The sequence below is a fragment of the Tinamus guttatus genome, unplaced genomic scaffold (genome assembly GCF_059628265.1).
Source record: "Tinamus guttatus ecotype Peru unplaced genomic scaffold, ASM5962826v1 Tinamus_guttatus_pri_ptg000028l, whole genome shotgun sequence".
NCBI lineage: Eukaryota > Metazoa > Chordata > Aves > Tinamiformes > Tinamidae > Tinamus > Tinamus guttatus.
In genome coordinates this window covers 2,849,167-2,865,612 of record NW_028288562.1, presented here as the reverse complement: position 1 = coordinate 2,865,612, position 16,446 = coordinate 2,849,167, and the positions used below count along the sequence as shown (strand labels likewise).

The 16,446-nt window shown below is 41.3% G+C and overlaps 1 protein-coding gene across 2 annotated transcripts; it reads right to left on the bottom strand.

Moving 5' to 3' along the window:
* Nucleotides 1-758: 758 nt before the first annotated feature.
* On the bottom strand, nucleotides 759-15,577 carry METAP1 (methionyl aminopeptidase 1). 2 transcript variants are annotated; one of them, XM_088529519.1, is made up of 11 exons: nucleotides 15,422-15,577; nucleotides 10,214-10,265; nucleotides 8,382-8,494; nucleotides 7,572-7,632; nucleotides 6,709-6,800; nucleotides 6,237-6,320; nucleotides 5,119-5,257; nucleotides 4,182-4,313; nucleotides 2,312-2,455; nucleotides 1,776-1,841; nucleotides 759-1,558 (listed from the first exon to the last, which is right to left on the bottom strand). In XM_088529519.1, the coding sequence occupies exons 1-11, from the start codon at nucleotides 15,533-15,535 to the stop codon at nucleotides 1,398-1,400; spliced, it is 1,158 nt and encodes a 385-aa protein (XP_088385645.1). In that variant the 5' UTR covers nucleotides 15,536-15,577; the 3' UTR covers nucleotides 759-1,397. The 2 variants fall into 2 exon arrangements, with proteins under 2 accessions (XP_088385645.1, XP_088385654.1); XM_088529528.1 differs by having other exon boundaries at nucleotides 8,382-8,491.
* Nucleotides 15,578-16,446: the final 869 nt, after the last annotated feature.

The window sequence follows — 16,446 nt, the reverse complement described above, 5'->3', positions numbered from 1 at the left end:
CGTGTTATGCCCATGATTGCATGATTTAATATGTCTGCATTGGTTCAGCTATTTCTTGTGTTACAGTGGTGTGAGACCTGAAGTCTGCTGTGGGGTCTGAAATAATTTTAATTACAGCTCAGAAAAAAAGAAAAAAAAATAGACTCCCTTGCAGACAAAACAAAGGTTTTTGGAAAGGAAGTGGATGGGGGGAAAAGAAGGGTAGGAAGAAGACAGAGGCTTAATCAGTCTGCAATCCTTAAGGTGACCGTTTCCAGCTTAGCATGACACATTAACAGATAAGAAAGTGGTATGTGTTCTGTTGTGGCCCACCCTATACCCAGTCTGAGGGAAACAATCAGTTTTCACAGCTGTCCCCCTAAGCCATGAAACTCATTCAACTGTTTGAGGAAAATAACTGTTTAAAAAAAAATGAAGATGCTTCCTGTTCTCACACTCAGACTTTTCCTGAGATGCATACTTATCTCACTGGAAGTCTTGCAAATCCAATCCTCCCAGCTACTGTGGGTGCCCCTTTAGAAAATGCCCCATAGCTAACTCGCCCAGGGATCCCATGGCATATGTGAGTTTTCAGTTTCTTGTGTAATTCCTTTCTCAAGTCAGATATAGCAGTTTCACTGAGCTTTCTGAGCAAGAGATTGCCAAATGCAGCTCAGCAGAGAAACTGCTCATTCCAGGGAGCTGCACTTAAGACAGAATTTAGCAATTTTCCCCGCAGGGAGTTGGTACTATCATTCTCCAGCAATAAAAGTAAGTCCCGCCATTAACACAGTGTGTCACCAACAGTCACAATTATAACAGAGGCAATCAGCAGAGAAATGGGACAGATTAAACGTAAGGGCAAACTATTCCTGGCAACATGCATCTCTCCTTCTTCCCCACAACTCTTCTCAACTGATAAACAAGACACAGCCCATTACAACAGTATTTGCAGAAGCAAGAGCAGATCTTTGGAACTAGGAACACTTAAAATTCAGGCGCCACTTGGGCACCAAGAGAGACAGAGCACACTAAAGTAGTGAAAAAACCTGGATCCCAAAATATCAAGTCCTAGTGGGAAAGGTAACCCCATGTTTTTGTAGCTAGTATTGTGGCAGCAACAGAAGCAACTGCAGATCTAATTGGAAGAAAGATACTAAAGAAGTAATTGAAGAAAAAAAAGAAAAAGAAAAATATAGTACATGTTGTAGGTAGGAGGAAAGCAGAAAATATTTTAAATCCTTCTCTGCTTTTCCAGACATTGGGTCAGGTTCTTCAAGATATTCCTCTTTTAACTACAGTCAGTGAGAACAAAATAAATGATGAACTCCCCCTCTGTTCTGTACTCTTAATAAACTGCATAGTACAGAGACAAAAAAAATATATCTCTTTCAGATCCACCCACTCAGTCTAGACTATCACTGGGACATGAAATGTGGACGAAAGCTATCCAGCCGCCGGGTTAGGATCTCACAGCCTGTATCGGTGACGAGCAGAGTGTGTTCAAACTGGGCAGATCGTTTTCCATCTCTTGTTACTGCAGTCCAGCCATCAGGCCACGTTTCATCTTGCCAACCACCTGAAAATATAAAAATAGTCCATCACAATTTAAATATGAGATGCGATTCACCCAAGCGAGGTGGTGGGAAGGGAGTAAATCAGCCAACTATACTAGGCAAGATCAGTATTACCCTTCCAGTACACCTTTATAGTACATTAAAGAAGAGTAACTATTTTACTGTAATAACAAGCAGGGTAAATTTAGTTGATCACTTTTGGGAATATCAGTTGCTCACCTTCGCAGATCATTGGTTCGATTGTAAATACATGTCCTGGCTTCATTACTCCAACTGCCTTGTTTTCTGCAATAAAAGCAGTAAGTTAGAAAAAGCCATCCTATCGTAGGAAATGAATGACTCCTCCTACAAGAATATAGCACAATTATGTAAAGCCAGAAAAACCCTTAAGAAAAGGCCCAATCACACATTCAAATTTCTTTTCCTTCTTTCCTTTTCCCCCTCTCCAATCTTGTAAAATGTATTCAAGTGAATTGTTCAATTCCAGTTCTACAAAAACAGTGAACAAGTGTAATATAAGAATTCCCGACAACTTGTAATACCAAAAAAATCAACAAAAAAATCATCTGGAGTATAAAGACATATAAATATATTTATTATATGTAGAACATACATATATATTCTGTAAGTGTAAAAATGCCAACTTGGTGGCTGTCAAGCAAAATGCTACTTTTTTTAGAATACGAGCAAGCAGACTGGGTGCATTTATTGCAAACCATGTCCTGTCTACAAGACAACACAAAGCAAATACTCACTGGCATAATGTGGCACATTGGGGGCTGTATGGAAAAGTTTATGGATTCCATGCCCACAGTAGCTCCGAACCACTGAAAATCCATTTGCTTGAGCATGTTTCTGAATAATGTTTCCAAGTTCTCTATACCGAACACCAGGTTTTACTGAAAAATGAAAATAATATAGCCAGATACAAATTTATATAGGTTTTTTTCAAGCATCTCGCACCATTCAGCAAACAGAATCTCTGTAACAGTGGTGGCTTCTATATGTTTTTGCATATAGCACTCTCCCTCCACCGCAATCTCTTAATCCACCAAGTATCTAAATGATCTGACGAATAGGGAGGACACAGGCTCATAGGAGAAAAAAAAGAAAAAGAAAAGAAAAAGAGAGAGAAAGAAGGAAACTCCTTCACGAAAACATTTCTTCCTCTCATGGGAGTGAGTGCTCATATATTAAAAGAATGTGGACATTTGAAGTTAAAAACTACCGAGATGACCAGAGTACTCGGCAGCCTTTCATAACTACAGCACCAGTGCTGCTTCTGACAAATGTATGAACTGAATTTTAATATGGAGTTCTTTCCCCCACCACTATGTGACAAGCACACACATAGGAAAAATGATTACACATGAGGGACACAAAGGCAAAAAAAAAAAAAGAGTGTCTCTAAGCTTATTTGCTTTGTGCTAAGTTGTTGTGAGGTAATGTAGATCAGCTCCTTCAGGCTTCACAAATCCAAGCAACTCATCTCAGTGCACCAAGGAGACCCCCTCCTCTTTCTCTCAATTTTCTCTCATAGTGAACACTCTGCTGGTCAAAAACCCAGAATTTAAGGTGGTGTAAACATGGAATTGATACTGCCTTGTGGCAGCCGAGAAACCTGCAGCTGAAATCCTTATTATCACGGTATGTCTAAAACCCATTAAAAACTGCTACAACACCCAAAAAGCTGCAAGAAAAGTTACACTGAGAATTTAAATCTCTTTATAATGAACATAAAGATGAATAATTGTTGTAGCTTACATATCTAAAGCAGGATATTATATATATAGCAAACCTGCTATAAAAATAAAGCACAGAGACAAAGATAAACATTACTTTGATTTAGCTCTGAAAGACAAAGTGTTCATTTAAGAATAGCAAACCTGCGTAAATAGGTAATCTATATTCTTCACAGCTTGGTCCTACAGTATTTTTTGGATCACATGGAAGGCACATGATGTATCAGTTCCATGGATTTTTTTTTTTTCTCACTGAAGCTATCTGAGCTATACCTGAACAATGTAATTAAAGCCCTGCAGGTGCTGAAAGAGATGGATGTCTTCCCTGACACATTCACATAATTTAAAATCATGAGCTCCTAATTAGCTTTAGATGGAAATAAACATCAAATCAGGGGTGGAGGATGGTAGCGGGGAGAAGTGTGTTTTCAAGTCTTCGACCAGTGTTTTACTTCATTTAACATTAGCATCCAAATTAGCAAAAAAAAAAATAGCAAGCCCTTCTTTTGTTTCCAATACACACTTTGTTCTTCACACTCTATGAACAATTCAGATCCAGGATTGTCTTATTTATCTTACTAATTGTCCAGAGAGCTGTTTCTATTTAAATATGTTATGTGGATCACCTCAGCAATTACATTTTCCTTGTGAACATCTGCTTACAATAAGAATTGCAACAACCCCAGCAGTGTTTGAAGAATCACTGTATCAAACAACATACATTGTCTACTAGTGACATAGAGTAAGAAGAGTTCTACCATGTAAGTAATTCCCAGGTAATGGCAAATATAGGCAATTATGTTTGTAATAGCAATATGTTTGAGACCAAAAGGATAACACTTTGATCAAAACGCTCAAAGCAGTTCTCAGCAAAACGCTTTACCTGCATCGATGGCTTGCATTAGGCACTCGTAAGTTGTTTGGACAAGTCTCCTCGCACCCTCATCAACTTCTCCAACATAAAATGTCTCATTCAGATCTCCATGGTAACCATTACGATAGACAGTAATATCCACTGCAACAAATACCAGACATACCATAATACTACCACTGTTTATCTCCCTTTTTGTCTCTTGATTTGCAAAAAGGACAATAAAAACATGTAAAAATGTAGTATTATAATTCTGAAGTCATGGAATTACTTTGGAAGAATTGCAGATGTGAAAGCTGTTCCAGCAGTACTAGTTCTCTAGTACTTATCCTGTATATTTTATGGCATTAGTAAAAAAGACAGTGTTTTATTGTTCAATGTCTTGACGAAAACCAAAAAAGCCCACACAACACTGATGTAACATTGCCATGGACCATTTACTGTTTAGGAGTGGTTTTATGGGTAAAATGTATTTTTGACTCCATGGTGATTTACCTGGTTAAAGTATGTCCATAAAATTAATTCCAGCGCCAACAGAGCAAAATTAAAGTCATTAGGTAATGATGGGTAAAAACCCATCTTTTAACTTCAGCAATTTCGCTACATGGTTAGAACAGTAAGCTACACCTCTGCACAAATCGTTTGCAGCCAAAAATGCGGCGTTTCTTACTGAGCATGAACCCCATGGGTGGGAATAAGGTTGGAAAGGGGGAACAAAAATATGCCAGTTTGCTCAGAGATCAGTGTTGGTCAAGAAACTGCTCACAGGGGGACAGCCCAGTAGCAAAATGTTACTTTGCCCTGCTTGGGGAGAAAGTTGGACTAGATGTCACCGGTGGTCTCTTCCAAGCTTATTTTTTTCCTCTAAGTTTTGCTATGATTCTGAAATCCTGTTTCAGGCTCTTTGGCCAAATGGCTACACATACACACACATTTTCTTAACCCTTACCGTTAACAATATCTCCTTCCTGCAAAGGTCTCCTATCAGGAATTCCATGGCAGATCACTTCATTCACTGATGTACAGCATGACTTAGGGAAATTATAGTAATTCAGAGGGGAAGGATAGCAATTCCTTGCAATACAAGCCTAAATCAGATTTAAAAGAATACAATTTATAATTTATATTAGCAAGCTTTATACAAAGAAAAAGTGTAAGCATAACAGTTTTACAATATGAATTATATTTTGAAAAGCAGTGACTCCTGAAAATAAGTTTCTTCAAGCTTTCCTCCTTTTTGCAGGGCATTAAGAATATTTTTGTAAAGCTTCATGTTTCAAATCAGTTTTGCAAAAAGGAAATAAGGGTAGTTTAATTTTTTTCTTCTCATTTTTATGTTCAGCTACAGATGCTAAAGTATTGACATTCAAATGATGCACGGAAATACATATTTGATAAAAAAACCCCCAGCTATTTTCAAGGAGTGCCTTTAAGTATCTGTTCTAAAACTTTAAACAAATAAGAGATCAGCTATACACAACTACATTTGGTACTACCCTTTAATCCTGACTTTAAAAACATATGCTGCTGCCTTTGTTTTCCTCTAATATTCTTGCCTGGATTCCAGCAAAACCAATACATATATTTTATATATGCACGCATACATAAGCACACTAAGTGGCATATTGTGCAATTCTGGAAAAATATTATTGTTCTCACTTTTTAAAAAATATAGTAATTTTTTTTTTTACTTTTTTAATTTTAATTAATTTTTACTTTTTAAAAATATAGTAATATTTTTTAAAAATATTACTATTTTAAGAGTGCTAAATACTAATTGGGGATATCAGTTGATACCCCTAGCAAAGAAAATATATGAAAGAACTTGGAGGGAAAATTTGAAGCTGAAAATTACAGATGGAGCCCCAGAAGTTCCTAACTGCGGATTCATTTTTGAATTTAACATTGTGCTAAATAGGTTTCTAACATCTGTGCTACCTAGTAGCTTCAAACTGGGAACTGGACACTCTGGAATAAAGAAAATGAGTGCACACACAGGCAAAAACACACAACAAACATACTGAAAGGACAGTTATTAGAACCAAAAGAACACTAAAATAACCTTACTAAGTGGACAGCATGATCAATTTCTTCAGTAGTTACACCTGCTTTCACCATCATGGCAGCAACATCCAATACTTCTCTAGCAAGCTGCAAATAAGGAAGACAAAAACAAAACAAAAAAACTTATTTAAAATGAGACCAGGTATAATACTTAGAAAGTTAGCAATACATTTGCGTGAAATATATTGAGACTACTGGAAAAGCTGGGCAGACTGGGACTTTTAAAAGATTTTGAGGTGTCTATATTTTGTATTAATAAGACATCAGGGACACTTAAATACATTCCTTAATATTAAGATTTGGACCACAGATCCCTTAAATATTGCAAACATAAAAGAGACTATTTAAATACATTTCAGAGCAAAGACTTTATGCACAAGGAAATGATCACAGTGGAATAGTTCTTATTCAGGAACCTGCGATAAGATTTTTCGAGAATAAAGGAACTTTGTAATGAAAAACACAACCTCCTTACCCTACAAACTACCCGCATCCCTTCTATATCCTCAGATGAGAGGATTTTTATTTGAGAGGTTCCTTTTAAAGCCTGTTCTGATTCAGACATTCCTGAAAATTAAAAAAAAAAAGAGAGAGAACATGATGTTATACAGAGGAGCAATTGCTAGACAGTTCCAAACCAAGCAACTTCCTTATTTTCCCAATGGTAATAAAAGTATGCCTCTTTTCACTACAGACAAATAATGAACCCACCAGTAATAAAAGCATTATCACCATCACCCAGCTTTACTTGGATTCTTAAGCCTTCCACCACCTTTTAATGCCCAGAATTCAGGATCCATCCACTTGCTGGGCACAACCATCATGCCCAGTTGGTTATAAGCACTCTCAGTGCTCAGAAATGGTTTGAGTGTATTCCCAAATGTGCTCTCACAAAGTGGTAAAGGGCACTCACATAGCTGAATGAGCCCCTAAAATGCAGCATTGCATTGTTTAAATATTTATATTCCCTAAACAGAGTGAAGTCACTGAGAATGGCCTTAAAGAATTCATATGCTGCAGCTGACTTGTGTGACAGGTTTGTAGCTGCTTATCAAGTAAGCCACAGAGGTGGGACTTACTGGGGTGTTTTTGTTCTTCAGAGGTGTATAGGAAAGAGAAGACGACTCACTACAAACTCCGGACTTCTATGAAATAATTGTAACTATATTTTGGAAAAGATCAATAAGCTACTGTAAGGGAAGAAGGGGCCCAACTGAGAAGAACAAATAAAAGAGAATCCCTTTTCCAGCATCTCGATGCTTTACAGGCTTCTTCATCTGAAGAAACACACATGCACACAGGTGTAACACACGGCAATTGTGATTTATTTCAAGTTACCTAGCGGGTGATCGGCATAATCCGGTCTCTGAATATAGCTTGGCACAGGCCTTGTTGGCGTCTAAATAAATCATAGTCAAAGCTGGTTAGACTGCAAGAGTATTTATTACTGTCATAAAAACAGAGACCCATGCAGCAAAGTCAAATACAGTGAAACATGGCTAATTCCACTGTAGGCAAACACCCCACAACACCTCCTGTCAGCAATACTCAGCAAAGCTTGTAACTCTTTATATTAGACAACCTCTAACAGCCACCTCCACAGCTTTGTAAAAGCAATTCTATTTGTCAAATAAAAAAATTTGCTTTTGTAATGCATTATCATTGTTATATTCTAATGTATATTATGATACTTTCCAGACTGCATATGCTCTGGTTCCAGATGCACTTTCCCTTCTTTTCATTATTTGTACACACTGGTGATATTGTTGTCTTTAATTACCACCCTATTTCTTAGGGCTTTTTTTCTTATAATTTTATATACAGCAGCTGGGGGGACAAAGGAAAAAACAACAACAACAACAACAACAACAACAACAACAACAACAACAACAACAACAACAACAAAAACAAGGGGCTTAGTAACAGCACCGTTAACTACATGACCAAGGAAACATCAAAAAGACCCTTTTTTCCAGTGCTACCAATAAGCACACAAGGTCTCAGGGTCTGTAAATCTATTCCCCCAGTCTGTAACAGATGGAGAAGACTACGGAGAGGATGCTAGGTTTCTAAATAAACCAATTATTTAAATGCTAAATGTGGAACCTTTTCCTGCAATGCTGAAACAGAGCGACATTTGCTACTTACCAGTGGATAATGTGGTCTGAGTTTACCCGTATATCGATAACCAGACCAGGGGTTTGTGTTAATATCACCTTCCAAGGTCCAAGAGGAAACCTCACGTTTAGCTTTTTCATCTTCTGAAAAGAAAAATAAATTGCAGCAGCCTATCAAGAATAAAAAGTTTTGTATCCAGAGAGCAAACTGAAAGTATATAAATACAGATTTAATCCTACTTGGCTTTTTTAAAATGCTGCTGACAAATAAGTTTAGCTAATAATTTTCAACTTATTTTGTCCTTGGGTTTTTCACATTCAAAATTCACATTCAATTCATATGCCAACCGTATCTTTACCCAGTGGCAAACTGAGCAATGTCAGGACAGCAGTACTGAAGGCCCAAATGAAATGAAATTGTTATTGATGTCTATGTTCATAATCAGTTCTAAAACATGTTTCTGTGCTTGTTTTGATTCTTGGGGAGAAACATACTTCTGCTGAAACACTCTCCATCTCTTTAACGAACAGTCCTGTACTGTAGCTGGGGGTTCCTCTCCTGCGCGATTTCTCTTAGTATTCAAAGACAGAAATTATCTGGGTGGGTAAAGGGCATTTGACTATGATTTTCAACACACAGGGTTCACTATCATTCTGTCCTGAGGGGCAGAGAGAGGGTACAGCCTCTTCTGCATTTCGGAACAGGCAGCATATGTGCTTTATAAGATGGTTTTAATCTGCTGGAGGTAGATGTAAAACTTATGCCTGATGTGATCCACTGATGCCTTCCTTCACAAACAACAAATTTAAGAGAGTAGATTGATGGCTGGCACATGGACGATTGAAGCAGGTCCTGATTCAAGCACTGACGCATCAAGCAAGATTGAAGCATTCTGAGCATTATCACAGGAAAAATGTACTTGGAAAGAGAGGGCAAAGGCTAGGGAAGAGTGTGGTAGCACTGATCTAACTCAAACCACATAATTTAAGTTTGATTTATCTTTTCAGATCTCACAAGAATTAGGAGATGCAAAAAGTTGGCTACAGCAGCCCTCAACTTGAGTTCCTCAGAATCTGAGTGGCTGACATTAAGCCTTCTATTCACGTGAGTTTAGGTGAACAACACAGAAATAATAATAATAAAACACCCTCAAGTTTTTAACAGGTGATACTTCGGGTTCTCCTGGGATGCTTCAACACAGTTTATGACATGGAAGACATGACAGTTATCAGGACCAAACCCACGAAGACTGGGCTCAGCAAGAAGCCAGGAAGACTCAGGATTTAGCGGTATTGTCAAAAAAAATGCTCTCAGATAAAACAGCAGCAGTGGAGGACTGCACCAGAATTTGGCTTTTTGCCATGCCACTTTCTTTTTAATTCTAATTCCCTTTGCAGCAGAGCTTGATGGGATTGGCCTTTTGTTGAAGGTGGGAGGGTGCTGAATTTAAACTCCTAGATTATAGTTACTCCACTGGTGCTCCTTGTCTGTTGAAAGGGTTTTGACTGCTGAATCCAGTCAGAGCAGCAAGATTCTAATAGATTAGAAGGAAATAGAGGAAATAGCAGGCAGTGCTATCTACCAAACACTTGTTAACAAAGCTCAAGGAAGGGCATTATTGCACAGAGAAAGACATAAAGGAAAATCTATCAGTTTTTCTATACTACCTGCTGTAACTGAAGCATACAGACACATTATCTTCAAATAAATTTGGCAAAACTCTTGCTAAAATACATCCTCCAACCAACTATATTAAACAAAGAAAAAGCAATGGATGATGAGATGATGGTGAGCGGGGTGAATGCACAGAAGGGAATCGTTTTCAAAACAGAATATTAGAACTGAATAAGGAATTTACTTACTTGCTTTCTTGTGTAATAACTTGTGAGTAGCCCAGCTTCCTTTAAAACATTCCTAGAATTGCAAACAATAGACATATATTTTTAAGTAGTTTTATCTTGGGCAGGCATATCATTTCCACAAAATAAAAGAATAACTGTTATTTTAAAAAAATAAAAAATATATAAACCCTTGTAGCAACATGCAGTAAATGCTACATAACTGACAATTGTAACACTAGAAAATATTACATTCAAGAGTCTGAGCCAGAAGAGGCAACAAGCATAGCCAAACAGATGCACCCACCAAAGGGAAATGCACTGATTTAATCTTCTCTACTAAATATTGTCTCCTTATGACTGTAATGAGTAACCGGACACCATGGATGCTGCAGGATGGTTGAATCCCTGTGCTGTTTGCTGGAACATGAGGCTCAGGGTTCACTGGGTCTCTCTCACTCCATACCAAGTCTCCTGGCACTGCAGTGGCGCAAGTGAGCCTCCCACGGTCCTACAAGAAGTCACCTCCTCCTGCTAGTTGCATCCTTCCTGCCTTCTTCTCCAGCATCAGGGAACAGCATCATAGCAGGTAGGCAAGAGAAAGAGATCAACTGGGGAAAAAAAAGAGTGGGGGCTATGGGGACTACTGAATAGAAATAGGAAAAAGAGAGGGAGAAAAAAGTAGAAAAAATAAATGAAAAGCAAGGAAACAGAATGTGAAGGGGCTGGTATTTTTCTCCTTCACCTGAGAACAGAAAGAAGTTAATAGGAGAAGGGGAAAAAATCAATGAATCAGCAAAGGGGGATATGAAAATGGTTGGCAGTTAAGGACAGTTTAAAATGAGGAAAAAAAACAGGTGAGCAAATGAGAGAGCTGAATAGGAAAGCTGCTGAAGAAGGCATTAAAGATTATCCTTTAGTGTACTAAGTAGGTAATTTATTGGTTTTGTAGCTCAAAGTCTAATTCACTGGCTGTGTGTACTTACAACAACTGTGTGGAAAGAGTAATTCCAATCATTTAGAGAAATATCTGAATTTCTGAAGTAACAGGCTGGAAGCAAACTTTTTTTTTTTTTTCCCCCTTTATAAGGGAAGATAATCCCAATGCTGACTCATCACCACAGGGCTGCTGACCAGCGCCAGAACGGATCCCACATAATGTATACAGCCCCAAACCTCTCTGAGACAGCAGACCTGCCAACTAAACCCGGTGTAGCAGAGTCTGCCCCGGTTCCACGAGCTTTGCTGTGCAGGCATCACTGCCTACGCTAGCAGAGCCCCCTTCTGCCCGTTTTCTATGCAGTCTGCAACCAGTGCTTATCAACCTGCATCCACAAGACCACAGTACCTGGTACACAGATCAGCCAAGTTTACTCTTTGGTATTTCCCTCATTAGCAAAACCAGTTATTGCTGTAGGCTTCTCCTACACCATATACATGATTTTTGCCATTTTGCTGACCTGGCACACGATAGGCCAGGGAGATACATAAGGGTTCAGGCAACAAGAGGAAAACATGATCTTGAACCAACAGTGGAAGATTTTACCATCACATTTCTACAAACCACTGCACACACAGGCCTTCTGCTGCACCATTACCTTCTCTCTGCTGGAGCGCTAGGAGGAAAGGAATGGGTTTTAACTGAGACATACTTAAGGAAACAATAAAAAAGCCAAATTCCCTATTTTGGGGATACTGGTATGTTTTTGAACCCCTTCTGCTTCTGAACTGAGATCTGAGCTGCAAAGAAAAAGAAGGATTGTACAACTTAGGACTCACAGGGTCACAAACACATTCACTATGGGGAAACTGAGTCTGCAGGTCTCACTTCTTGGGAGATAAGGGAGCATCTGGGGAAAGGAGAGACCAGTTGTGATAACCACTTGTGGCCAATTCTCCTTTTCCCTGAGCAATTTGGAGACATATTCTCCAAACTCATTCCTTTCTCTCCAAGGCTAGGAGTCTTTCCTCTTTCTGCACGCTCGGCAAACAGCACCACTAGCAGAATCTGACAGCCTCCATTTTGCCTTTTTATTTCCTGCAGCTGAAAGCGACACGAGGGTCCTGCGTAAGGCTGCCATATGTTTGAGTTTTCCCTAGTATGTTTCTCAGATTTTACTTGTCCTCTATTTCCAGAGAGGCAGCAGCTCAGCCCCAAGGACTACAGTGTAGCTTCAGACAAGGCGCCGTGCACGCAGACATTGCCGGCGTGCACTGCATGTGCATCCATCAACTGCAGCCGCGTGCGTGGGGCAAGGCCTCACAGCGACTGCACGCGCGCTGTACGATCAATAAATGCCCAAGTCTTGCTCTGCACTTCTGGAAAGCACTCTGAGGAGGTGCTGCTGCACATCCCATTTTTAACACTCGTTTAAAACCCATGCATTTTGTGTAGAATCATTTCCATGCTTCTTGGGGGCCCTGGCCTGAACAGATACCCATAACTCATTTTATACTGCACTAGCACTACATCACACATCTGCACAGCCTGGGCAATTCCAGACAAAAACACAGCAGCTCTCTCCATCGTGGCCACTTTCTGGAGAAGATTCTGGTTTTTGCTGAGCCATCTCTGCTGAGCCTTCCCTCACTTCTCGGTGATTTCCACCCTAGGGACTCAGCCCAGTATCTTCTAGTTGAAATACTGGCAGAAGCACGCAATGAAGCAGAATTAGCTTTACACTAGAGTGCATTTTTGTCTAAACCACAATGATTACTACCAAATAGTGACCAAATAAACTGTAAAAATCAACACTTAAGAAAAAAATGAAGGGAAAAATAAAATAAATCCTTTCAAAACAGTTCAACAGCACTTACTGAGCTACTTAAAATTGACTTTTTCTTATTTTTATTGTCAGGTTTGCAGAGAATCTCTTACTCTTTGGTTCATGTATCCTTGTATCATGTATCAGTTACTACTTTTCCTGTGCAGGAAGCAGACTGTAAAAGGCATGTATCAAGTGTAAATCATTTGTGTATATAAACACCTACTGTTTACGCATACTGCATATAATTTACACAAAAGCGGCATGTGCATCTCTCAAGGGATGCTGCGATAGCAAAGTCATCTTAGTACCACGAAACAATATTCTTGTGATGCTGAGCGTCTGTGTTTTTGCATTCAGAAGATGCAGCAGGATGTAATAATTCGGTCTGACACCCATGTAACACTGTCTGTAGAAGATGCACGCTTATAAAAGTAAGACAGTGAAAGAAGGTAGCTGGCAGTGACAATACCTTATTTATTAAGCTAAATGAAGATAAATAACTAGGATAATAAATGAAGATAAATAGCTAGGATAATGCACTTTACCAAGGAAAGAGGAAGCACAAACGACAAAATCCTAAGGTTATCTCCTCTCTACGCTGGGGTAGGATAACATCGTAGCTCTACCTAGTAGCTGATCACAGTTATTTATGCACCTAACCATGCCACGATGGAAAGAAAACTCTTTAAATTAAAGTCGTGCAGCTCTGCCTTTTGAAGTCCACGGACAAAACAAACCCCAGTGTTAAATTCTGTCCACCGAGGAGGTAATGCTGGAGAAGTTTCATAAATGCTAAGCACCGCAGTGCTGCCAGCTGAAACCTGCTGGAAGTTCAACGTTTCCTGGCTTTTCAGACTCCTCTGCTTGGTGATACGGCTGAGTGCCAGGTTGTCAGCAGCCCCTCAGCTGCGCCCCTGACAGCACTTGGTGCCACACAGGCCACTGCAGTGAGTCTCCAGATTCTCCACTGCACGCAAGAGATGCAGAGCGTTGATCCCCAGATGCCCTGGGCCCAAAGTGGGGAGCTGAAGCCCGTCACTGCAGGCTGACCACAGGACTATGTCCTGACACAATATGTTTTTTGTGCACAGAGTTAATAAAATCTCTTCACTCTATATAAATTTAGCTGTGTTGGGAGTGGGGAAGTGAGGCATTGCTAGAATGTCCCTCATGGACCTCTCTGGTCCACGAACAAATGGTATTGTCATCATTGACTAGTGTTTGTACACGCTGAAGAAGCATTTGTATTCACTTTTATATCAAAGATGTCAAAATCGATGGTAAATGCAGGGCACATCCTGCAAATCACCTATAAACATCACACCGGGGGAAAAAAAAAGGAAGAATTTGTAATTGCAGTCCATCCAACTTAGCATCGACTCTCAACGTCTGGTATCAGAGGTACTTTCCCCTAAAAGTACCAGAAACTGTGCACTGGGTGTGTTATGCGCACGTGGGAAGATTTTCTGCCTAGTCTAATGATCAGTTTACACCTTGAAGCAGAAAAGATTAGTTTGCCCAGTTAATAAATGTATCTAGTTGATGTGACTGAATGCCTCTGTTACATTTATCTACAACATTTTAATCATTTTACCCTGAATTGCAATTCTGACAGTGAAATCCACCCTGGATCTTTGAATTAAATATGTATTTTCTCAACTAACAGCAGTGACACATACAGAAGATTCAAAGTACTAGGCTGTGTGTTTTACTGTAAATTTACAGTACAAAAAAAAAAAAAGCACTCAACAACCACCGACACTTTGTTCCATTTAAATTAGGGAGTAAAGTTTATTAGCAGTGCTGCAGTTAAGTCGGCAGAGCTGAGGCCTACGGAATATGGAATGGGGTTAGCCGAAGTTGATAGTTACATGACAACTGGCTCCACGTGAATCTCCCTGGGTGGCAGTCTTAAAACCCAAAGGATTTAAAGAAAGAAATAAAGAGAGAAACAAGCAAACAAATAAAAAAAGGTATCATCATTGTTCCTTGACACCCTGAGATGTCTTATTTAGTTAGAGGAAAGGGAAAATCTGCTTTGAGCGCAACAAGTCCTCCACGCCTATGGAAGCCACGCGACTCCAGGCACAGGAGCACATGCACCGGGATCTGACGAGTGCCTCTCCTTTACCCCATGAGGGGCGATCTGACAAATAAATAAGTAAATCCACGGTCAGACGGGTTGGGGACGGGGGAAAACGTGCTCCAGGGACGGCACTGTCACGACCTGCAGGTATCTGCGTTACCCACGGGCTCGAGCAGCTGCGGCCCGAGGGCCTCCCCGGCCCACAGGCTCCGGCTTGAGCTGGAGTGGGGTGACCAAGCGCGGATCGCCCCTAAAATCCCCCAAAAAGCGGCTCTGGAGGAGGCAAGAGCTAAAGCCGGCCGGTGCGGGCCGCGGATCCGCCGCGGGGCTCCCGGCGGGCGCGGGGAGGGATCCGCGCGGCGGCGGCGCGGGGCTCACCTGAGAGCAGAAGTAGGAGCCCTGGATGCCCAGCTTGAGGCAGGTGGGGCACTGCAGCTTGGCCTCGCTGCTGCAGCCCGCCGTCTCGCACACGCGCGTCTCCACGGCCGCCATGCTGCCCGCCTGCCACAGGCGCGGCGCGGCCGCCCGCGGGGAGGAGCCGCCGCGCGGAGGTGTCGCCGTCCGGCCGGGCAGGCGGAGCCGCCGCCGTCGCGGCCTTCCCCGGAGCAGCCGCGGCGCCGTTTGTGGCGACGGGGAGGCGGCCACGGCAGCGCGCCCCGGGGCGGAGAGTGTCAGTGTGTGTGTGTGTGTGTGTGTGTATGTGTGTATGTGAACCTCATGGCGGGACAACGGCCAGAGCGGCGCGCGGGGTAACGGCCCTAACGGCCATGGCGGCGGCGCGCGGGGTAACGGCCATTAGGGCCGTGGCGGCGGCGGTTGGAGCCCCGGCGCGTGGGGGGGGGCGGCGGGTTTGCCTCCCCGCGAAGGGTTTTAGAGCGCCAGAAATGGGGTACCCTCCCCAGCAAGCTCGTCCCGTGGTGACCCTGCCTCGCTGGCCCCACGTGAAGCAAGGAATTTAAGTGCATGCCTCTGTGCAGAAAAAAAGATACATATAAAATGCTGTGTTTCTAGGCCTGCTGCGATGCCTCGCGTGTGTTTTACATAGGTGCCTCAGGAACCGCCACTTCCTATGGTGGTGGGCACCAGGAACGGGAGGCCAGAGCGTCCTGGTGACAAAATAACCCGGGAGGTGGGTGGCAGAGGTAAGTGCACAGCCATACTCCTAACCCCCCCACCTCGTACTCATTTGATACATTATTTTGTATGGAATGTTTCCTGGCAAAAGAGTGTTTTTAAGTCACCGTTGCTTGTCTCACTATCCCAGTACTTGTGGTATATACTTGAGTAGACTGCATATGTTTCAGTGTACCAGGAAGAATGAAATCTGTGGTCTTCCTTTTTGATATTTCTGATCAGTGAAGCTCTGTGTCAAGTCTGACCCTTAGGTCATCTCTTCAAAAAAC